Source organism: Argopecten irradians, chromosome 1, assembly GCF_041381155.1.
Source record: "Argopecten irradians isolate NY chromosome 1, Ai_NY, whole genome shotgun sequence".
NCBI classification, from domain to species: Eukaryota; Metazoa; Mollusca; class Bivalvia; order Pectinida; family Pectinidae; genus Argopecten; species Argopecten irradians.
In genome coordinates this window covers 63,696,355-63,722,196 of record NC_091134.1, presented here as the reverse complement: position 1 = coordinate 63,722,196, position 25,842 = coordinate 63,696,355, and the positions used below count along the sequence as shown (strand labels likewise).

The following is a 25,842-nucleotide window of genomic DNA, read 5'->3' as shown; positions in this document are numbered from 1 at the left end:
TCCTAAGGGCAAGATTTTGGTGTCAAACAAAAGGGACATTTTGTATTTCTGATTTCCATATGATTTTAATGAGATATGATAAACTTTAATTATACAAATCACTTCTGATGACCCAGATGAAAGCACGCTAGGAGTAGGGGAAAGGTGACAGGCTTAACGCTACACCACGATTCCCAATCACCCATATAAGATTGGGCAGAATATTTGTTACCAAGTGAATTTCCACACTTTGGATTTCTCACTTAATTTGGCTAAGAGTTCATATCAATTCATTAAGATGTATGTTTGAAATTTATTTTCTAATTTTGTTGTCTAATAAAAGAATTTTATTCTTCTGTGTTGCCAGGCCTAAAGGCGTCCGAGAGTGACCTAGAGAAGATGAAGTGTTCCAAATGTGATTTCCAGGCGTATTACCTTCAGCAGTACCAGACTCACATAGCGTCACACACGGACGACGTTCACAAGTGTAAATGTTGTAACTACGTCACATTTGACATGAATGATCTCCTGTCTCATTTTAAGGTAAATATTATAGGTATTAAAATGAAAGTTGATTGGTTTGCCAAGTGTGAATGTACTCTGCTGATCTCTCCAGTCAAGTGTCTGACAGTACTTTACAGTGAGATAACACTATAATGTTAGAAACGAGACCTGCTTACTGTCTTGTTGTTTCTTTTAACTAAGGTTATTTCTCTTTAGTGAATTAATCTACAGTAAACTTCTTGATCTTTTGACTTGTGAATGAAACCTAATACAGTATTTCAGGTGTTTTAGTAGAGAGATGTTTGTTAGGCTAAAAGGAACAGTAAACAAATAAACATAGGTCATCTTAAATGTCAAAATTCACAATTATAAACCAGCAAATGAAATCATGAATTTTGATTAAATCCGTTTCTTTGGCATTAATTTCTGCAGTATAGTGATTGATTAATCAATGAAGTATGACGTAATGTGTGTGTATTACTATTACAGTTCAGGACCATTTGTCTGTGATAGATATACATATATCTGTGGTTCAGTTTCATGCAGTATTAAATCGTTCCTATCTGGAACCTAGTAAATGTCACATTTCCTGATAACATAGGGTTAACTCTTTATCAGCCGTTACGTCATTCTTAAATTAGAAAACTTCACATTTCCTGACCTTTTCTCATACCCCTTTATTAAGTAATTTGAAAATTTGGATGACAGTGTGCAATAATTATTAATCATAATTAATAACTACAGTTAATTTCAAGGTGATTAGCGAGAAATTAGATGACGTGTTTTCAAGCCTAGTCAATCCCATTTATGTTGAATTCAAGGTTACTATATATCATTAACATAGTTTTTGCACATTGATCTACCTCGGGTTGATAGTAACTGGGAGCTGATACTGTTTCCTACCATGGTGTTTGATGCATTGTGATATCATTTAAAATAGTGCCCTCTATATCAAAGATTGATCCTGGTACAAGAAAACGTAATAAAGAAAATGTAATACTTTCAATAATTCGGGGCCTGTTGGTCATCCACAATGGTTTTCCGAAGATTTCCTTTCAAACGAAACTACACATGATAATAGCTGATTTGTAGATGTGAAATAGTGGTTTGAAAACTGCAGTATCAGTTTGAAATTTTCTCAAGAAATCCCTGATGGGCATGATAACCCTTAAATAGCCAAAATTTTAAAATCATCCAATAACCTGTAAAAATTGTTAAATAGGGTTTTTGGGGGTTACACTAATTATCATATGATTTTAATTTTGAACAGAAAATGAAAATGGCGTCAGTAAAGCTTAAACGAATCAATTTCAATGAAAATTTTTATACAGGGGTATTTGGAACCAATGAATACAATGTTTCCAGAATGTTGATGTGATGGTTTGGTGGTTTACTCACTGCAGTCATAGTGTGATACTTAGCTGAAACAGGATCCAATGTGGAATCTTGACACCATGTGTAAGATATGCCCTCTCATGCCCAGAAAGTGTGACATGTATAGTTATAGACTGACTCTGTATGTAGCGTATGAAGGGATCTGTTGGGCACGTCCATATCATAGTGGATATCTGTCACACACCTCATTCTGGGACAAACACTGCTGGACAGCACTTACGGTAAAAGTTCTGGAAATTTGGGAAACATCAGAAAATTATTCTAATTGAACAGGCTATACAAGATACCTTTCAAAATACCAAAAAATATAAACGGGTTTATGAAGATTTTTGGTGAGAAAAAAACATCTTAACCAGTTGGTCTAACAGATAAAGACCTAGTGGTAGAATGTCAGACACATTAACCAGTCAGCCATGACAGTCCAGAGATGAAGACCTAGTGATAGAATGTCAGACACATTAACCAGTCAGCCATGACAGTCCAGAGATGAAGACCTAGTGGTAGAATGTCAGACACATTAACCAGTCAGCCATGACAGTCCAGAGATGAAGACCTAGTGGTAGAATGTCAGACACATTAACCAGTCAGCCATGACAGTCCAGAGATGAAGACCTAGTGGTAGAATGTCAGACACATTAACCAGTCAGCCATGACAGTCCAGAGATGAAGACCTAGTGGTAGAATGTCAGACACATTAACCAGTCAGCCATGACAGTCCAGAGATGAAGACCTAGTGATAGAATGTCAGACACATTAACCAGTCAGCCATGACAGTCCAGAGATGAAGACCTAGTGATAGAATGTCAGACACATTAACCAGTCAGCCATGACAGTCCAGAGATGAAGACCTAGTGGTAGAATGTCAGACACATTAACCAGTCAGCCATGACAGTCCAGAGATGAAGACCTAGTGGTAGAATGTCAGACACATTAACCAGTCAGCCATGACAGTCCTGAGATGAAGGCCTAGTGGTAGAATGTCAGACACATTAACCAGTCAGCCATGACAGTCCTGAGATGAAGACCTAGTGGTAGAATGTCAGACACATTAACCAGTCAGCCATGACAGTCCTGAGATGAAGGCCTAGTGGTAGAATGTCAGACACATTAACCAGTCAGCCATGACAGTCCAGAGATGAAGGCCTAGTGGTAGAATGTCAGACACATTAACCAGTCAGCCATGACAGTCCTGAGATGAAGGCCTAGTGGTAGAATGTCAGACACATTAACCAGTCAGCCATGACAGTCCTGAGATGAAGGCCTAGTGGTAGAATGTCAGACACATTAACCAGTCAGCCATGACAGTCCAGAGATGAAGACCTAGTGGTAGAATGTCAGACACATTAACCAGTCAGCCATGACAGTCCAGAGATGAAGACCTAGTGGTAGAATGTCAGACACATTAACCAGTCAGCCATGACAGTCCTGAGATGAAGGCCTAGTGGTAGAATGTCAGACACATTAACCAGTCAGCCATGACAGTCCAGAGATGAAGGCCTAGTGGTAGAATGTCAGACACATTAACCAGTCAGCCATGACAGTCCAGAGATGAAGACCTAGTGGTAGAATGTCAGACACATTAACCAGTCAGCCATGACAGTCCAGAGATGAAGGCCTAGTGGTAGAATGTCAGACACATTAACCAGTCAGCTATGACAGTCCAGAGATGAAGGCCTAGTGGTAGAATGTCAGACACATTAACCAGTCAGCCATGACAGTCCTGAGATGAAGGCCTAGTGGTAGAATGTCAGACACATTAACCAGTCAGCCATGACAGTCCTGAGATGAAGACCTAGTGGTAGAATGTCAGACACATTAACCAGTCATCCATGACAGTCCTGAGATGAAGGCCTAGTGGTAGAATGTCAGACACATTAACCAGTCAGCCATGACAGTCCAGAGATGAAGGCCTAGTGGTAGAATGTCAGACACATTAACCAGTCAGCCATGACAGTCCAGAGATGAAGGCCTAGTGGTAGAATGTCAGACACATTAACCAGTCAGCCATGACAGTCCAGAGATGAAGGCCTAGTGGTAGAATGTCAGACACATTAACCAGTCAGCCATGACAGTCCAGAGATGAAGGCCTAGTGGTAGAATGTCAGACACATTAACCAGTCAGCCATGACAGTCCTGAGATGAAGACCTAGTGGTAGAATGTCAGACACATTAACCAGTCAGCCATGACAGTCCAGAGATGAAGACCTAGTGGTAGAATGTCAGACACATTAACCAGTCAGCCATGACAGTCCTGAGATGAAGGCCCAGAGATGATGAATCATGCATACTGAATGGTTCCGAAGAGTGTGAGAACCAGTGATAAAATGTTAACTCCTGAACCACAGGGTTGTCATGGCTTAGAGTTGGAGGACCTTAGGACACTTAGTCCTCTATGGAGACTGAAAACTCCAGAAACATGTTTACAATAATTACACACATGCATAAGTGGTCATCCTGAAATAAACGTAAATTTTGAACCTAATCTGACAATTTTGTGTGCGGAAACAAAACTTCATGTCCTCAGCTTGGTTTGATTGAATTCTCATCTTTATTCTACCCATTTTTTCAATAATCAACTTACCTAGAGGTTTCAGACCTGACATTGAAGTAACAGTGTTAGCTCTATACTCTAATGATTGTTTGAATCCAATGATTAATTTTTGATATATTAGTTGCCTTTGAGATTTAATTGAAGCAGCTGAACTCGAGTCCATTTACCGTATATGTAGCTGTATAGTCTTTACACACTTGTTCTTCATTACAATGCATTCCTTCTTCACACCAGAAATGTGCAATAATTACAAAACCTACGAGGAATGTATAATATCTCCTCATCACTGCCTCACATTACACATTACAAGGACACTTTCTCCATCCAGACAGAATTGTGAAATAAACGTCATCATTTAGAGTCAGACATGATGTCAAAATTATTTTCTTGCAATGCTTTGCAAAAAGCTTTGTCACAAAAATATAGCCAGCTGAACATTACAAAAAGAGTGTTTTTAATTTCTGCTTATTTTCCCATTTTAAACAATGTGTATTCATTTTGTGTTTCCTGTTAGCTCGGTCTGTGTATTGCCATAAAATATGTCCGTTCATCTGTCTGTTGAAACCGCCCTTTTCTACAGCTGTGATAAAGTCAAAATAGAACACCATATGGCTATAATGACATTTCAAAGCACTCTTTTGGTCAGCACAACAACTGGAATGACAATTTCACTGGCTCAGCAGAATTTACTTATTGCATTTTGTTGCTTTGTAATTCATCAATGGATCTAATGCTTTATGTCAATTGAAAAAGAAAAGTAAAAAGCTATCCTCTGTAAAGACCATGCTAAATCAGACCACTGTAATAGGGTCTGAAATGACCATGTGAATTTCAAAACAAATCAACCTTTGTATAAAGCCCAATGGCTATAACAGCCAGTTTTTCTCAGTCACTTGGGTGGTTGCTATAGACAGGGTTGACTATTTTGTACTTTATCATTGAGATAAGAATGCAGATAAGAAAATAGAAATTGTAAATTGTGAATGGCTTCATTTCAGGCATATCATTCAGGAATCATTACTATAGTGATGAAAAGCAATTTCCATATTTTCTGAAAACTTTCCATTTGATGATACTAATTTTATTTTCTAGTTTCAGGATTTCAAATTATGAAATGACTTTGTTCTTTTTTCAGATTTGTTAATTGCTTGTGAAATATTTACCAACCTTTATATTTTGTCTACAGTTTTTTTTTTATGTTATTTTAACAGGAAAACCATCCAAGATGTATTTGCACGGAGTGTGACTTTATGGCAGAACATGCCTACATCATCAAAAGACATATGATGCGACACAGTGCCAATGGCTGTACATGTGACTTGTGTGGGCGGGTATACAAGGTGGGTAGACATATGATGTGACACAGTGCCAATGGCTGTACATGTGACCTGTGTGGGCAGGTATACAAGGTGGGTAGATACATGATGTGACACAGTGCCAATGGCTGTACATGTGACCTGTGTGGGCGGGTATACAAGGTGGGTAGATATATGATGTGACACAGTGCCAATGGCTGTACATGAGACTTGTGTGGGCAGGTATACAAGGTGGGTAGATATATGATGTGACACAGTGCCAATGGCTGAACATGTGACCTGTGTGGGCGGGTATACAAGGTGGGTAGATATATGATGTGACACAGTGCCAATGGCTGTACATGTGACCTGTGTAGGCGGGTATACAAGGTGGGTAGATATATGATGTGACACAGTGCCAATGGCTGTACATGAGACTTGTGTGGGCGGGTATACAAGGTGGGTAGATATATGATGTGACACAGTGCCAATGGCTGTACATGAGACTTGTGTGGGCGGTATACAAGGTGGGTAGATATATGATGTGACACAGTGCCAATGGCTGTACATGTGACCTGTGTGGGCGGGTATACAAGGTGGGTAGATATATGATGTGACACAGTGCCAATGGCTGTACATGTGACCTGTGTGGGCGGGTATACAAGGTGGGTAGATATATGATGTGACACAGTGCCAATGGCTGTACATGTGACCTGTGTGGGCGGGTATACAAGGTGGGTAGATATATGATGTGACACAGTGCCAATGGCTGTACATGTGACCTGTGTGGGCGGGTATACAAGGTGGGTAGATATATGATGTGACACAGTGCCAATGGCTGTACATGTGACCTGTGTGGGCGGGTATACAAGGTGGGTTGATATATGATGTGACACAGTGCCAATGGCTGTACATGTGACCTGTGTGGGAGGGTATACAAGGTGGGTAGATATATGATGTGACACAGTGCCAATGGCTGTACATGTGACCTGTGTGGGCGGGTATACAAGGTGGGTAGATATATGATGTGACACAGTGCCAATGGCTGTACATGTGACCTGTGTGGGTGGGTATACAAGGTGGGTAGATATATGATGTGACACAGTGCCAATGGCTGTACATGTGACCTGTGTGGGCGGGTATACAAGGTGGGTAGATATATGATGTGACACAGTGCCAATGGCTGTACATGTGACCTGTGTGGGCGGGTATACAAGGTGGGTAGATATATGATGTGACACAGTGCCATTGGCTGTACATGTGACCTGTGTGGGTGGGTATACAAGGTGGGTAGATATATGATGTGACACAGTGCCAATGACTGTACATGTGACCTGTGTAGGCGGGTATACAAGGTGGGTAGATATATGATGTGACACAGTGCCAATGGCTGTACATGTGACCTGTGTGGGCGGGTATACAAGGTGGGTAGATATATGATGTGACACAGTGCCAATGGCTGTACATGTGACCTGTGTAGGCGGGTATACAAGGTGGGTAGATATATGATGTGACACAGTGCCAATGGCTGTACATGTGACCTGTGTGGGCGGGTATACAAGGTGGGTAGATATATGATGTGACACAGTGCCAATGGCTGTACATGTGACCTGTGTGGGTGGGTATACAAGGTGGGTAGATATATGATGTGACACAGTGCCAATGGCTGTACATGTGACCTGTGTGGGCGGGTATACAAGGTGGGTAGATATATGATGTGACACAGTGCCAATGGCTGTACATGTGACCTGTGTGTGGGCTTGTATACAAGGTGGGTAGATATATGATGTGACACAGTGCCAATGGCTGTACATGTGACCTGTGTGGGCGGGTATACAAGGTGGGTAGATATATGATGTGAACACAGTGCCAATGGCTGTACATGTGACCTGTGTGGGTGGGTATACAAGGTGGGTAGATATATGATGTGACACAGTGCCAATGGCTGTACATGTGACCTGTGTGGGCTGGTATACAAGGTGGGTAGATATATGATGTGACACAGTGCCTATGACTGTACATGTGACCTGTGTGGGTGGGTATACAAGGTGGGTAGATACATGATGTGACACAGTGCCAATGGCTGTACATGTGACCTGTGTGGGCGGGTATATACAAGGTGGGTAGATATATGATGTGACACAGTGCCAATGGCTGTACATGTGACCTGTGTGGGCGGGTATACAAGGTGGGTAGATATATGATGTGACACAGTGCCAATGGCTGTACATGTGACCTGTGTAGGGGGTATACAAGGTGGGTAGATATATGATGTGACACAGTGCCAATGGCTGTACATGTGACCTGTGTGGGCGGGTATACAAGGTGGGTAGATATATGATGTGACACAGTGCCAATGGCTGTACATGTGACCTGTGTGGGCGGGTATACAAGGTGGGTAGATATATGATGTGACACAGTGCCAATGGCTGTACATGTGACCTGTGTAGGCGGGTATACAAGGTGGGTAGATACATGATGTGACACAGTGCCAATGACTGTACATGTGACCTGTGTAGGGCGGGTATACAAGGTGGGTAGATACATGATGTGACACAGTGCCAATGGCTGTACATGTGACCTGTGTAGGCGGGTATACAAGGTGGGTAGATATATGATGTGACACAGTGCCAATGGCTGTACATGTGACCTGTGTGGGGGGTATACAAGGTGGGTAGATATATGATGTGACACAGTGCCAATGACTGTACATGTGACCTGTGTGGGCGGTGTATACAAGGTGGGTAGATACATGATGTGACACAGTGCCAATGGCTGTACATGTGACCTGTGTGGGCGGGTATACAAGGTGGGTAGATATATGATGTGACACAGTGCCAATGGCTGTACATGTGACCTGTGTGGGCGGGTATACAAGGTGGGTAGATATATGATGTGACACAGTGCCAATGACTGTACATGTGACCTGTGTAGGCGGGTATACAAGGTGGGTAGATATATGATGTGACACAGTGCCAATGGCTGTACATGTGACCTGTGTGGGCGGGTATACAAGGTGGGTAGATATATGATGTGACACAGTGCCAATGGCTGTACATGTGACCTGTGTGGGTGGGTATACAAGGTGGGTTGATATATGATGTGACACAGTGCCAATGGCTGTACATGTGACCTGTGTGGGCGGGTATACAAGGTGGGTTGATATATGATGTGACACAGTGCCATTGGCTGTACATGTGACCTGTGTGGGCGGGTATACAAGGTGGGTAGATACATGATGTGACACAGTGCCAATGGCTGTACATGTGACCTGTGTGGGCGGGTATACAAGGTGGGTAGATATATGATGTGACACAGTGCCTATGGCTGTACATGTGACCTGTGTGGGTGGGTATACAAGGTGGGTAGATACATGATGTGACACAGTGCCATTGGCTGTACATGTGACCTGTGTGGGCAGGTATACAAGGTGGGTAGATATATGATGTGACACAGTGCCTATGGCTGTACATGTGACCTGTGTGGGTGGGTATACAAGGTGGGTAGATATATGATGTGACACAGTGCCAATGGCTGTACATGTGACCTGTGTGGGCGGGTATACAAGGTGGGTAGATATATGATGTGACACAGTGCCAATGGCTGTACATGTGACCTGTGTGGGCTGGGTATACAAGGTGGGTAGATATATGATGTGACACAGTGCCAATGGCTGTACATGTGACCTGTGTGGGCGGGTATACAAGGTGGGTAGATATATGATGTGACACAGTGCCAATGGCTGTACATGTGACCTGTGTGGGCGGGTATACAAGGTGGGTAGATATATGATGTGACACAGTGCCAATGGCTGTACATGTGACCTGTGTGGGCGGGTATACAAGGTGGGTAGATATATGATGTGACACAGTGCCAATGGCTGTACATGTGACCTGTGTGGGTGGGTATACAAGGTGGGTTGATATATGATGTGACACAGTGCCAATGGCTGTACATGTGACCTGTGTGGGCGGGTATACAAGGTGGGTAGATATATGATGTGACACAGTGCCAATGGCTGTACATGTGACCTGTGTGGGGGTCGGGTATACAAGGTGGGGTAGATATATGATGTGACACAGTGCCAATGGCTGTACATGTGACCTGTGTAGGCGGGTATACAAGGTGGGTAGATATATGATGTGACACAGTGCCAATGGCTGTACATGTGACCTGTGTAGGCGGGTATACAAGGTGGGTAGATATATGATGTGACACAGTGCCAATGGCTGTACATGTGACCTGTGTAGGCGGGTATACAAGGTGGGTAGATACATGATGTGACACAGTGCCATTGGCTGTACATGTGACCTGTGTGGGTGGGTATACAAGGTGGGTAGATATATGATGTGACACAGTGCCAATGACTGTACATGTGACCTGTGTGGGCGGGTATACAAGGTGGGTAGTGGGTAGATGCAAGGCTGTATGTGATGTGACACAGGTGCCAATGATGTGAACAGTGCATACATGTGACCTGTGTGGGCGGTTATACAAGGTGGGTAGATATATGATGTGACACAGTGCCAATGGCTGTACATGTGACCTGTGTGGGCGGGTATACAAGGTGGGTAGATACTATGATGTGACACAGTGCCAATGACTGTACATGTGACCTGTGTGGGCGGGTATACAAGGTGGGTAGATATATGATGTGACACAGTGCAATGGCTGTACATGTGACCTGTGTGGGCGGGTATACAAGGTGGGTAGATATATGATGTGACACAGTGCCAATGCTTACAACCTGTGTGGCTGGGTACATGTGTGACACAGTGCCAATGGCTGTACATGTGACCTGTGTAGGCGGGTATACAAGGTGGGTAGATATATGATGTGACACAGTGCCAATGGCTGTACATGTGACCTGTGTAGGCGGGTATACAAGGTGGGTAGATATATGATGTGACACAGTGCCAATGACTGTACATGTGACCTGTGTAGGCGGGTATACAAGGTGGGTAGATACATGATGTGACACAGTGCCAATGGCTGTACATGTGACCTGTGTGGGGTGGGTATACAAGGTGGGTAGATATATGATGTGACACAGTGCCATTGGCTGTACATGTGACCTGTGTGGGCGGGTATACAAGGTGGGTAGATATATGATGTGACACAGTGCCAATGGCTGTACATGTGACCTGTGTGGGCAGGTATACAAGGTGGGTAGATATATGATGTGACACAGTGCCAATGGCTGTACATGTGACCTGTGTGGGTGGGTATACAAGGTGGGTAGATACATGATGTGACACAGTGCCAATGACTGTACATGTGACCTGTGTGGGCAGGTATACAAGGTGGGTAGATACATGATGTGACACAGTGCCATTGGCTGTACATGTGACCTGTGTGGGCAGGTATACAAGGTGGGTAGATATATGATGTGACACAGTGCCAATGGCTGTACATGTGACCTGTGTGGGTGGGTATACAAGGTGGGTAGATACATGATGTGACACAGTGCCAATGGCTGTACATGTGACCTGTGTGGGCGGGTATACAAGGTGGGTAGATACATGATGTGACACAGTGCCAATGGCTGTACATGTGACCTGTGTGGGCAGGTATACAAGGTGGGTAGATATATGATGTGACACAGTGCCAATGGCTGTACATGTGACCTGTGTGGGCGGGTATACAAGGTGGGTAGATACATGATGTGACACAGTGCCAATGGCTGTACATGTGACCTGTGTGGGTGGGTATACAAGGTGGGTAGATATATGATGTGACACAGTGCCAATGGCTGTACATGTGACCTGTGTAGGTGGGTATACAAGGTGGGTAGATATATGATGTGACACAGTGCCATTGGCTGTACATGTGACCTGTGTGGCGGGTATACAAGGTGGGTAGATATATGATGTGACACAGTGCCAATGGCTGTACATGTGACCTGTGTAGGCGGGTATACAAGGTGGGTAGATACTATGATGTGACACAGTGCCAATGGCTGTACATGTGACCTGTGTGGGTGGGTATACAAGGTGGGTAGATATATGATGTGACACAGTGCCAATGGCTGTACATGTGACCTGTGTGGGCGGGTATACAAGGTGGGTAGATATATGATGTGACACAGTGCCAATGGCTGTACATGTGACCTGTGTGGGCGGGTATACAAGGTGGGTAGATATATGATGTGACACAGTGCCAATGGCTGTACATGTGACCTGTGTGGGCGGGTATACAAGGTGGGTAGATATATGATGTGACACAGTGCCAATGGCTGTACATGTGACCTGTGTGGGCGGGTATACAAGGTGGGTAGATATATGATGTGACACAGTGCCAATGGCTGTACATGTGACCTGTGTGGGCGGGTATACAAGGTGGGTAGATATATGATGTGACACAGTGCCAATGGCTGTACATGTGACTGTGTGGGCGGGTATACAAGGTGGGTAGATATATGATGTGACACAGTGCCAATGACTGTACATGTGACCTGTGTGGGCGGGTATACAAGGTGGGTAGATACATGATGTGACACAGTGCCAATGGCTGTACATGTGACCTGTGTGGGCGGGTATACAAGGTGGGTAGATATATGATGTGACACAGTGCCATTGGCTGTACATGTGACCTGTGTGGGCAGGTATACAAGGTGGGTAGATATATGATGTGACACAGTGCCAATGGCTGTACATGTGACCTGTGTGGGAGGGTATACAAGATGGGTAGATACATGATGTGACACAGTGCTATTGGCTGTAAATGTGACCTGTGTGGGTGGGTATACAAGGTGGGTAGATATATGATGTGACACAGTGCCAATGGCTGTACATGTGACCTGTGTGGGCGGGTATACAAGGTGGGTAGATATATGATGTGACACAGTGCCAATGGCTGTACATGTGACCTGTGTGGGCGGGTATACAAGGTGGGTAGATACATGATGTGACACAGTGCCAATGGCTGTACATGTGACCTGTGTGGGCGGGTATACAAGGTGGGTAGATATATGATGTGACACAGTGCCAATGGCTGTACATGTGACCTGTGTGGGGGGTATACAAGGTGGGTAGATACATGATGTGACACAGTGCCATTGGCTGTACATGTGACCTGTGTGGGCAGGTATACAAGGTGGGTAGATATGATGATGTGACACAGTGCTGTAATTGACTGTGATGGACTGTACATGTGACCTGTGTGGGCAGGGTATACAAGGTGGGTAGATACATGATGTGACACAGTGCTATTGGCTGTAAATGTGACCTGTGTGGGCGGGTATACAAGGTGGGTAGATATATGATGTGACACAGTGCAATGGCTGTACATGTGACCTGTGTGGGGGGTATACAAGGTGGGTAGATATATGATGTGACACAGTGCCAATGACTGTACATGTGACCTGTGTGGGCGGGTATACAAGGTGGGTAGATATATGATGTGACACAGTGCCAATGGCTGTACATGTGACCTGTGTGGGCGGGTGGTATTATGATGTGAGGTGGTAGATGTGGGGGGGTTACATGATGTGTACACAGTGCCATGGCTGTACATGTGACCTGTGTTGGCGGGTATACAAGGTGGGTAGATATATGATGTGACACAGTGCCTATGACTGTACATGTGACCTGTGTGGGGCGGGTATTACAAGGTGGGTAGATAAATGATGTGACACAGTGCCTATGGCTGTACATGTGACCTGTGTGGGGGGGTATACAAGGTGGGTAGATATATGATGTGACACAGTGCCAATGGCTGTACATGTGACCTGTGTGGGCGGGTATACAAGGTGGGTAGATATATGATGTGACACAGTGCCAATGACTGTACATGTGACCTGTGTGGGCGGGTATACAAGGTGGGTAGATATATGATGTGACACAGTGCCAATGGCTGTACATGTGACCTGTGTGGGCGGGTATACAAGGTGGGTAGATAATGATGTGACACAGTGCCTATGGCTGTACATGTGACCTGTGTGGGTGGGTATACAAGGTGGGTAGATACATGATGTGACACAGTGCCATGGCTGTACATGTGACCTGTGTTGGCAGGGTATACAAGGTGGGTAGATATATGATGTGACACAGTGCCAATGGCTGTACATGTGACCTGTGTGGGCAGGGGTATACAAGGTGGGTAGATATATGATGTGACACAGTGCCAATGGCTGTACATGTGACCTGTGTGGGCGGGTATACAAGGTGGGTAGATACATGATGTGACACAGTGCCATTGGCTGTACATGTGACCTGTGTGGGCGGGTATTACAAGGTGGGTAGATATATGATGTGACACAGTGCTATGACTGTAAATGTGACCTGTGTGGGTGGGTATACAAGGTGGGTAGATACATGATGTGACACAGTGCCAATGGCTGTACATGTGACCTGTGTGGGCAGGTATACAAGGTGGGTAGATACATGATGTGACACAGTGCCAAGGGCTGTACATGTGACCTGTGGACTTAAATGATAGGTATGTTTAACTTGATAGAGGTATGGTACGGTATGTTTAATTGATAGCGACTGTAAGGTACGGTATGTTTATTGATAGAGACTATTGAATATAGAGGACTGTAAGGTACGGTATGTTTAATTGATGAGACTGTAAGGTACTGGTTATGTTTAATTGATAGAGACTGTAAGGTACGGTATGTTTAATTGATAGAGACTGTACGTAAGGTACGGTATGTTTAATTGATAGAGACTGTAAGGTACGGAATGTTTAATTGATAGAGGACTGTAAGGTTCGGTATGTTTAATTTGATAGAGACTGTAAGGTCCGGTATGTTTTAATTGATAGAGACTGTAAGGTACGGTATGTTTAATTGATAGAGACTGTAAGGTACGGTATGTTTAAATTGATAGAGACTGTAAGGTATGGTATGTTTAATTGATAGAGACTGTAAGGTACGGTATGTTTAATTGATAGGGACTGTAAGGTACGGTATGTTTAATTGATAGAGAGACTGTATGGTACGGTATGTTTTAATTGATAGGGACTGTAAGGTACGGTATGTTTAATTGATAGAGACTGTATGGTACGGTATGTTTAATTGATAGAGACTGTAAGGTACGGTATGTTTAATTGATAGAGACTGTAAGGTACGGTATGGTTTAATTGATAGAGACTGTAAGGTACGGTATGTTTAATTGATAGAGACTGTATGGTACGGTATGTTTAATTGATAGAGACTGTAAGGTTACGGTATGTTTAATTGATAGAGACTGTAAGGTACGGTATGTTTAATTGATAGAGACTGTAAGGTACGGTATGTTTAATTGCATAGAGACTGTAAGGTACGGTATGTTTAATTGATAGAGACTGTAAGGGTACGGTATGTTTAATTGATAGAGACTGTAAGGTATGGTATGTTTAATTGATAGAGACTGTAAGGTACGGTATGTTTAATTGATAGGGACTGTAAGGTACGGTTATGTTTAATTGATAGAGACTGTATGGTACTATGGTATGTTTATTGATAGGGACTGTAAGGTACGGTATGTTTAATTGATAGAGACTGTAAGGTACGGTATGTTTAAGTGATAGGAACTGTAAGGTACGGTATGTTTAATGATAGAGACTGTAAGGTACGGTATGTTTAATTGATAGGGACTGTAGGTACGGTATGTTTAGTTTAATTGATAGGGACTGTAGGTAAGGTACGGTATGTTTAATTGATAGGGACTGCAAGGTACAGTATGTTTAATTGATAGAGACTGTAAGGTACGGTATGTTTAATTGATAGAGACTGTAAGGTACGGTATGTTTAATTGATAGAGACTGTATGGTACGGTATGTTTAATTGATAGGGACTGTAAGGTACGGTATGTTTAATTGATAGGACTGTAAGGTACGGTATGTTTAATTGATAGAGACTGTACGGTACGGTATGTTTAATTGATAGGGACTGTAAGGTACGGTATGTTTAATTGATAGAGACTGTATGGTACGGTATGTTTAATTGATAGGGACTGTAAGGTACGGTATGTTTAAGTGATAGGGACTGTAAGGTACGGTATGTTTAATTGATAGAGGACTGTAAGGTACGGTATGTTTAATTGATAGAGACTGTAAGGTACGGTATGTTTAATTGATAGAGACTGTAAGGTACGGTATGTTTAATTGATAGGGACTGTAAGGTACGGTATGTTTAATTGATAGAGACTGTAAGGTACGGTATGTTTAATTGATAGGGACTGTAAGGTACGGTATGTTTAATTGATAGAGACTGTAAGGTACGGTATGTTTAATTGATAGGGACTGTAAGGTACGGTATGTTTAATTGATAGGGACTGTAAGGTACGGTATGTTTAATTGATAGGGACTGTAAGGTACGGTATGTTTAATTGATAGGGACTGTAAGGTACGGTATGTTTAATTGATAGGGACTGTAAGGTACGGTATGTTTAATTGATAGAGACTGTAAGGTACGGTATGTTTAATTGATAGAGACTGTAAGGTACGGTATGTTTAATTGATAGGGACTGTTTAAGGTACGACTGTATGTTGTTTAATTGATAGAGACTGTAAGGTACGGTATGTTTAATTGATAGAGACTGTAAGGTACGGTATGTTTAATTGATAGGGACTGTAAGGTACGGTATGTTTAATTGATAGAGACTGTAAGGTACGGTATGTTTAATTGATAGGGACTGTAAGGTACGGTATGTTTAATTGATAGAGACTGTAAGGTACGGTATGTTTAATTGATAGGGACTGTAAGGTACGGTATGTTTAATTGATAGAGACTGTAAGGTACGGTATGTTTAATTGATAGGGACTGTAAGGTACGGTATGTTTAATTGATAGAGACTGTAAGGTACGGTATGTTTAATTGATAGGGACTGTAAGGTACGGTATGTTTAATTGATAGGGACTGTAAGGTACGGTATGTTTAATTGATAGGGACTGTAAGGTACGGTATGTTTAATTGATAGAGACTGTAAGGTACGGTATGTTTAATTGATAGAGACTGTAAGGTACGGTATGTTTAATTGATAGGGACTGTAAGGTACGGTATGTTTAATTGATAGGGACTGTAAGGTACGGTATGTTTAATTGATAGAGACTGTAAGGTACGGTATGTTTAATTGATAGGGACTGTAAGGTACGGTATGTTTAATTGATAGAGACTGTAAGGTACGGTATGTTTAATTGATAGGGACTGTAAGGTACGGTATGTTTAATTGATAGAGACTGTAAGGTACGGTATGTTTAATTGATAGGACTGTAAGGTACGGTATGTTTAATTGATAGAGACTGTAAGGTACGGTATGTTTAATTGATAGGGACTGTAAGGTACGGTATGTTTAATTGATAGAGACTGTAAGGTACGGTATGTTTAATTGATAGAGACTGTAAGGTACGGTATGTTTAATTGATAGGGACTGTAAGGTACGGTATGTTTAATTGATAGGGACTGTAAGGTACGGTATGTTTAATTGATAGGACTGTAAGGTACGGTATGTTTAATTGATAGGGACTGTAAGGTACGGTATGTTTAATTGATAGGGACTGTATGGTACGGTATGTTTAATTGATAGGGACTGTAAGGTACGGTATGTTTAATTGATAGGGACTGTAAGGTACGGTATGTTTAATTGATAGGGACTGTAAGGTACGGTATGTTTAATTGATAGGGACTGTAAGGTACGGTATGTTTAATTGATAGGACTGTAAGGTACGGTATGTTTAATTGATAGGGACTGTAAGGTACGGTATGTTTAATTGATAGGACTGTAAGGTACGGTATGTTTAATTGATAGGACTGTAAGGTACGGTATGTTTAATTGATAGGGACTGTAAGGTACGGTATGTTTAATTGATAGGGACTGTAAGGTACGGTATGTTTAATGATAGGTGTAGGTACGGTATGTTTAATTGATAGGGACTGTAAGGTACGGTATGTTTAATTGATAGGGACTGTATGGTACGGTATGTTTAATTGATAGGGACTGTAAGGTACGGTATGTTTAATTGATAGAGACTGTAAGGTACGGTATGTTTAATTGATAGGGACTGTAAGGTACGGTATGTTTAATTGATAGGGACTGTAAGGTACGGTATGTTTAATTGATAGAGACTGTAAGGTACGGTATGTTTAATTGATAGAGACTGTAAGGTACGGTATGTTTAATTGATAGGGACTGTAAGGTACGGTATGTTTAATTGATAGAGACTGTAAGGTACGGTATGTTTAATTGATAGGGACTGTAGTAGTGTTAATTGATAGGTGTAGGTACGGTATGTTTAATTGATAGGGACTGTAAGGTACGGTATGTTTAATTGATAGAGACTGTAAGGTACGGTATGTTTAATTGATAGGGACTGTAAGGTACGGTATGTTTAATTGATAGAGACTGTAAGGTACGGTATGTTTAATTGATAGAGACTGTAAGGTACGGTATGTTTAATTGATAGGGACTGTAAGGTACGGTATGTTTAATTGATAGAGACTGTAAGGTACGGTATGTTAAATTGATAGGGACTGTAAGGTATGGTATGTTTAATTGATAGGGACTGTAAGGTACGGTATGTTTAATTGATAGGGACTGTAAGGTACGGTATGTTTAATTGATAGGGACTGTAAGGTACGGTATGTTTAATTGATAGGGACTGTAAGGTACGGTATGTTTAATTGATAGGGACTGTAAGGTACGGTATGTTTAATTGATAGGGACTGTAAGGTACGGTATGTTTAATTGATAGGGACTGTAAGGTACGGTATGTTTAATTGATAGGGACTGTAAGGTACGGTATGTTTAATTGATAGGGATGTATGGTACGGTATGTTTAATTGATAGGGACTGTAAGGTACGGTATGTTTAATTGAATAGGGACTGTAAGGTACGGTATGTTTAATTAATAGAGACTGTAAGGTACGGTATGTTTAATTGATAGGGACTGTATGGTACGGTATGTTTTATTGAATGATCTTGACCTTTAAACAGTCTATCAACATCACTCACATGAATTACACAGAATTAAGATTATATGTTACATATTTACAAGGTCAGTAAAGTGAAATTTTTAATCTGTAACAAAATCTTCAACAGTGAAATTGTGTTTGTTTAAATCATCTGTAGGTGGTTGCTTTCAAAGGCAACATTTTAACTCTTTTATTAATGATTCATTTCTACATGTATATATATTTTGAATATTTATACAATTACATAGTTATACATCCCTGAAATGGGATGGGCATAGAAATATCTGGAAGAATCATGAGGATTATATTACTGATTTTGTTGATATCATAGATCATTAACTACATGAAGATATTGTACAATTTGTGAAAATTTTGTTCCCAGATAAATATTCAGGTTGATGTATTCCGATTAATATGTGAAGCCTCTGTTTACACATGAAAAAACTACAGAAAATAAAATCTTAGATTTTATCTGCAATATGTATTTTGAACAACGTTTCTCAAGGTATCAATGTTTCTTAGCTATATAGCCTGCTTGTAACTTCTACAGGTTAGTTTACAGCAGAGACTTGTATTAGACATGAATATGTATACCTAATATACATGTAACGTGTTACATAAAAATGTAAACTTTATTATTTAAGGCTATTTATTTACCCTCACAGGTGTTTAGTCTGGTTTAGTGATGGTCACAACAATCATCCGGAGCAAGGACATTATGTTGGGGAACAGTCCTAAATATTACAGTGTAAAGCTAATACTTCTCATTAAATATATCTGTTTTCACTGTAAATTTAAAGTGTAGAATAATGCAATGTTTTGTTCAAGGTCAAGGTCGCAGTCAGAAACTATTTTAAGAGAAATTGCCACACATCAATTAGATACATGTACATTTATTATATCAGATTGTGATTAACATTCAAATGTCACGCATGTTAACCTATTCTAATTAAGGTCACTGCATTAAAGGTCAAGGTCATCATATTGAGAAATGGTTCATCAACACCTTAAAGATTTTTTTTCCAAGTGGAAATAAATGTTGTCGTTTATTTGTATCACATGTGCATGTATTGTTTATACATATAGTGGTGTGTGTTGGAGACATTATTTTTAACTTGAATATTTAGTCTGACACTCCTCACTCTAACAAGCTAACTTAAATGTCACCACACAGCCTAAATATGTATACACTGTACCTTTATGATATTTGATTGATAAGTTCGTGCAGTGGTAAAAACTGACAGACCTATATAAACGTTCAGGATGAAATGTTAGGAGTGGGCTGTCAATCTATTGTCTCGATTTCTTTGGCAAAGTGGCTCATCACCCATTGGAATGAAAATATGATGTTGATGAAAATAAAATAAACAATGTGTATCCCCAATACATTAATGGAAGAATGATGTAAATTGATGTTTAACTAGGCACCAAGAAAGCATCTGTCAGTACTAGGTTTGTCTTGATCCTTGTCGTGTCCTGATTGACTTATTTGACCATCGGCTAAAAGGATCAGCATTTAATTTATTCATTAAAGCTGGGAAAAAATAATTGTTATCATTTCTGCTAGTTTATGTAAATTATGCACATCATATCATCCAGCTAAAACAGAGTTAATTTGTTAAAAGCTTGAGCATCAATTTCATTCTTTTTAGGTCATCTGACCGCCGACAGAGCATAAATGATATTCATCATTTGAACAATAATTGGTGTTTAATCGTGTATATATATGCCTAATTAACACAAAAAATAACATAAAATAATTATTTCGCCTTTGATGCATTCACAATCATTACTTCATGCCATATAGGATATAGTGCCACGGATTTTTTTCGGGATGCAATTAATTATTTTTCATATTTTTAACTTTTGTACTCGAAGAAAAATACTAAATCGTCAGCTCTTGTTTTTGATAGAGAAAAAATACCATTTGTCAGCGGTGGAGCATCTTTAAAACAAAGTTAACAATGTGTTAAATGTTACTTTTGAGCATTCCCTCCTTTCAGACTACTTCTGGAAATTCCCTATCTATTTTTAGATATTACACGAAAGCTTATTCTTAAGAATTCTGCATTGTACACTTTAACTCATGGCATAAAATGTCACCTATTAAATAAAAAAAAACCCAGTGAGGTTGAAGAATATATTGTCACATACAAATTTGAGATGAAATTTCATATTTATCAGGTCAACAAGTATAAATGTCTTAGTGTAAATGTGATAACACAGAGAGGTTGTGTGTTATAAGGCTGTAGTGCACTTTAGTGCTTTGTCAAGTTGGAATGTGACATTTAATATACAAAGGGTGGTTTTTTCTTTCTTTCTTTTTTTTTTGTTTTTGGAAGTTATCATGTAGCCTGCTCAACTTAATGTTAAATTTCATTGAAATTTAAAATGAAAATATTTGAAATGATGACTTCGATAGCTGTCAGATTTATTTAAATTACCTTCCCAGTGATGACTGTATTGTACAACAAAAAACAATTGTACTTTTGTTTTATTTAACACCACAGTTTAAACATTTTGCTGACGAGACAGGGGATGTAGGTTATACACTGTAGTAATGTGGAATTATAATGGAGGCTGTTAGCCCTTCTACTAATGATGGCCATATACATATCATTATTTCGATGAATCAGCTCACAGGAATTTGTTGTGTATTCAAAATTTTAGCTTGGAGATGTCGTCTAGTAACATTCTGATAGGAACTTAAGGCAGTATGTCACATTTTCGTGTGTTATATTACACTATAAAAGCTTATTGAATTTAAATAGGCTGAACTATACATTCATAGAAGCCATAGAATGCCTGAAATTAATATCACATCTTTTCAACTGATATCAAGTTCATTCAAAAAGGAACATGAACTGATTATATAAACATGAAGAAAACATATGATTCATTCTTATATTTTCCTAACATGAAATAATATATAATGTATAGTCTGGTACTAACTGGGAAACAAGACTTTAGACTATATGGGAGGGGGTGCTATTACCCCTGACACATCTAAACTCTCATTTGAACAAAAAATAAATAGATCTGTCTTTGTAATACTCAAGGGCCAGATCCATCCAGCCATTCACTTAAAGGCGTTATTCATTATTCACAAATTGATAGACCTAATCCATCTCCTAGCTATTTCAAAGGCTTGTCAACATATCTTCTGGTCCATCATCACAATTCCCTTTCTTATCATACAAAATATTCGATCCACTGACACTGATCCACGAGCCCAATTAATTCACTCAAAGATCCAATCCACTGACACTGATCCACAAGCCCAATTAATTTACTCAAAGACCCAATCCATTGACCCACTGATCCAGAAGCCCAATTAATTAACTCAAAGATCCAATCCAGCAACCTGATCCACGAGCTCAATTAATCTAAGATCCAATCCAACAATTTACCCAAAGATCCAATCAACTGACCTACTGATCCACGAGCTCAATTAATCTACTCAAAGATCCAATCCATCGATTTACCTAAATATCCAATCCACTGACCGACTGATCCAAATTCAGTATATTCTGATTGCTAACGTTTCAAAGCTCATTACTCTATAGAACCAAACATTCGGTTTTCTGATCCAAAGGGCTTATCCATCTACCTTATAATGATCCAAAGGGCATATCCATCTACCTTATAATAATCCAAAGGGCTTATCCATCTACCTTATGATGATCTAAAGGGCTTATCAATCTACGTTATAATGATCCACAGGGCTTATCCATCTACCATATAATGATCCACAGGGCTTATCCATCTACCTTATAATGATCCACAGGGCTTATCCATCTACCTTATAATGATCCACAAGGCTTATCCATCTACCTTATAATGATCCAAAGGGCTTATCCATCTACCTTATAATGATCCAAAGGGCTTATCCATCTACCTTATGATGATCCAAAGGGCTTATCCATCTACCATATAATGATCCACAGGGCTTATCCATCTACCTTATAATGATCCACAGGGCTTATCCATCTACCTTATAATGATCCACAGGGCTTATCCATCTACCTTATAATGATCCACAGGGCTTATCCATCTACCTTATAATGATCCAAAGGGCTTATCCATCTACCTTATAATGATCCACAGGGCTTATCCATCTACCTTATAATGATCCACAGGGCTTATCCATCTACCTTATAATGATCCACAGGGCTTATCAATCTACCTCATGATCATCCAAAGGGCTTATCCATCTACCATATAATGATCCAAAGGGCTTATCCATCTACCTTATAATGATCCACAGGGCTTATCCATCTACCTTATGATGATCCAAAGGGCTTATCCATCTACCTTATAATGATCCAAAGGGCTTATCCATCTACCATATAATGATCCACAGGGCTTATCCATCTACCTTATAATGATCCACAGGGCTTATCCATCTACCTTATAATGATCCACAGGGCTTATCCATCTATATGATCGGCTTATCCATCTACCTATAATGATCCAAGGGCTTATCCATCTACCTATAGCCAAGGCTTCATCTACTATCCAAAGGGCTTATCCATCTACCTTATAATGATCCACAGGGCTTATCCATCTACCTTATAATGATCCACAGGGCTTATCCATCTACCTATGATGATCCACAGGGCTTATCCATCTACCATATAATGATCCACAGGGCTTATCCATCTACCTTATAATGATCCAAAGGGCTTATCCATCTACCTTATAATGATCCAAGGGCTTATCCATCTACCATATAATGATCCAAGGGCTTATCCATCTACCTATATGATCAAGGCTTATCATCTACTATATGATCAAGGGCTTATCCATCTACCTATAATGATCCACAGGGCTTATCCATCTACCTTATAATGATCCACAGGGCTTATCCATCTACCATATAATGATCCACAGGGCTTATCCATCTACCTTATAATGATCCAAAGGGCTTATCCATCTACCTTATGATGATCCAAAGGGCTTATCCATCTACCATATAATGATCCAAAGGGCTTATCCATCTACCATATAATGATCCAAAGGGCTTATCCATCTACCTTATGATGATCCAAAGGGCTTATCCATCTACCATATAATGATCCAAAGGGCTTATCCATCTACCATATAATGATCCAAAGGCTTATCCATCTACTATATGATCCACAGGGCTTATCCATCTACCTTATAATGATCCACAGGGCTTATCCATCTACCTTATAATGATCCACAGGGCTTATCCATCTACCTTATAATGATCCAAAGGGCTTATCCATCTACCTATAATGATCCACAGGGCTTATCCATCTACCTTATAATGATCCACAGGGCTTATCCATCTACCTATAATGATCCACAGGGCTTATCCATCTACCTATATGATCCAAGGGCTTATCCATCTACTACCATATAATGATCTAAAGGGCTTATCCATCTACCATATAATGATCCAAAGGGCTTATCCATCTACCTTATAATGATCCACAGGGCTTATCCATCTACCTTATGATGATCCAAAGGGCTTATCCATCTACCATATAATGATCCAAAGGGCTTATCCATCTACCATATATGATCCAAGGGCTTATCCATCCAACCATATATGATCCAAAGGGCTTATCCATCTACCTATATGATCCAAGGGTTATCATCTACCATGATCAAAGGGCTTATCCATCTACCTTATAATGATCCAAAGGGCTTATCCATCTACCATATCATCACCTAATGATCCAAAGGGCTTATCCATCTACCTTATAATGATCCACAGGGCTTATATCCATCTACCTTATGATGATCCAAAGGGCTTATCCATCTACCATATAATGATCCAAAGGGCTTCTCCATCCACATGTCAAAGTCCAGCTAAATTCTTTGTCCAAAGGAAATGGAGGAAGAAATCTTTCAATACCAGGGCATATGAATGTCATGATGTTAGTTAGGTGATTTCAAAGTTCCATCAATAGGAAAGGGACATAGCTGTGTTTAACCTATAGCTCTTTGTGTTCTTATAGGTGTCATTCCAACAATGACACCGCTCTTCTTCTTCCTCAATAACAAAATGCTATATCTTTTGCAGGATCATTATATCCTAAAAATGCATATCAAGATGGTTCATATGCCAGCCGAGGTTCTCTTTGAGTGTACAGTTTGCTCTAAGAAGTTTACCAGGAAGGCCCACTTGAAGCGCCACTTACGGATCCATGAACCTGAAAAACCATTCAAATGTCCTCACTGTGATTACAGGTAAGCAGGTGTAACAGTGACTAAAACAGATGTATTCTACTATTCATCTTGATGTAGACATGTACCTAAAGAACTTACACATTCGTCATCAGTCATTTCTGTGGGAAACCATTTCTTATTCTGATTTTATACATCTTTATACTCTTGCTATACTGTAAGATAGAGCAATGTTTCAATGCATATAATGTCTAACAATGGAGAAAAAAATCTTTGACTTCTGCTTTTGACCCACAAACTTTCATAAGATAAGTTAATTCCTAGTACATTTGGAATTGTGTATGTATACATAAAATACTTATGACAGACAAACCAGTCTAAAAAGATCAACCAAGTTACATGATAAAAGTCCTAATAGCCAAGTGGTCTAGGTATACAAAGATCAAATACTTGGCCATTTGGGTCCCAAGTTGTCTTACAAACAGGTTTTACTGTATATTGCCCACTGGGTTCAATGTTAATACAGGTTTTAGTGTATTGAGCACTGTGTTCAATGTTAGATTGACTTGTGATGGGCAACATCTGTAAAACTATCTTACTTTCATGATTTTCACTTCTAAGATTAATTCACAAAAATTTATTTCAGCAAATTACTATTTACTTTGATAATATTGAAAGCTTTTTCAATTCAGGTTTCGAAAATAAATCTTCTCAAACTTCATTTGAAAATAAAATGGTGAAATTTAGTAGTCGTGAAAGAAGGTTTATAGTAAATGTTAATGGTAGGTAAGGCCAGATATCTATGTGATATTTACATTCACATCCGATAAAGAAAAACAAACGTGTTCCCAGCTGATGAGGAATGCCGACCTTTACCTTGCCATTTACCTGCTCAGAATGAGACACATATTTTTTATCAAACAAAACAAGTGTACTAGTGACTGGGTGCAATGTATGGGTCGTTGTTATGTAACCTTAGATATATCTAGGGTTTTTTCTCCACCTAATACTATACAATTGTCATGTTTCCTGTTGCATCAATTGTTAAAAATGCAGCCCAATAT

The 25,842-nt window shown here is 40.3% G+C and overlaps 1 protein-coding gene across 4 annotated transcripts in view; it reads left to right on the top strand.

Annotated features, from left to right (window-relative positions):
* Window positions 1-25,842, top strand: part of LOC138304896 (uncharacterized) — a 141,960-nt gene that overhangs the window by 49,598 nt on the left and 66,520 nt on the right. For all 4 annotated transcript variants that reach the window (XM_069245276.1, XM_069245297.1, XM_069245266.1 and 1 more), the window contains exons 13-15: window positions 347-522; window positions 5,641-5,769; window positions 24,675-24,841. In XM_069245276.1, coding sequence (XP_069101377.1) covers window positions 347-522; window positions 5,641-5,769; window positions 24,675-24,841 — 472 coding nt within the window. The remainder of the gene's footprint in view (window positions 1-346; window positions 523-5,640; window positions 5,770-24,674; window positions 24,842-25,842) is intronic.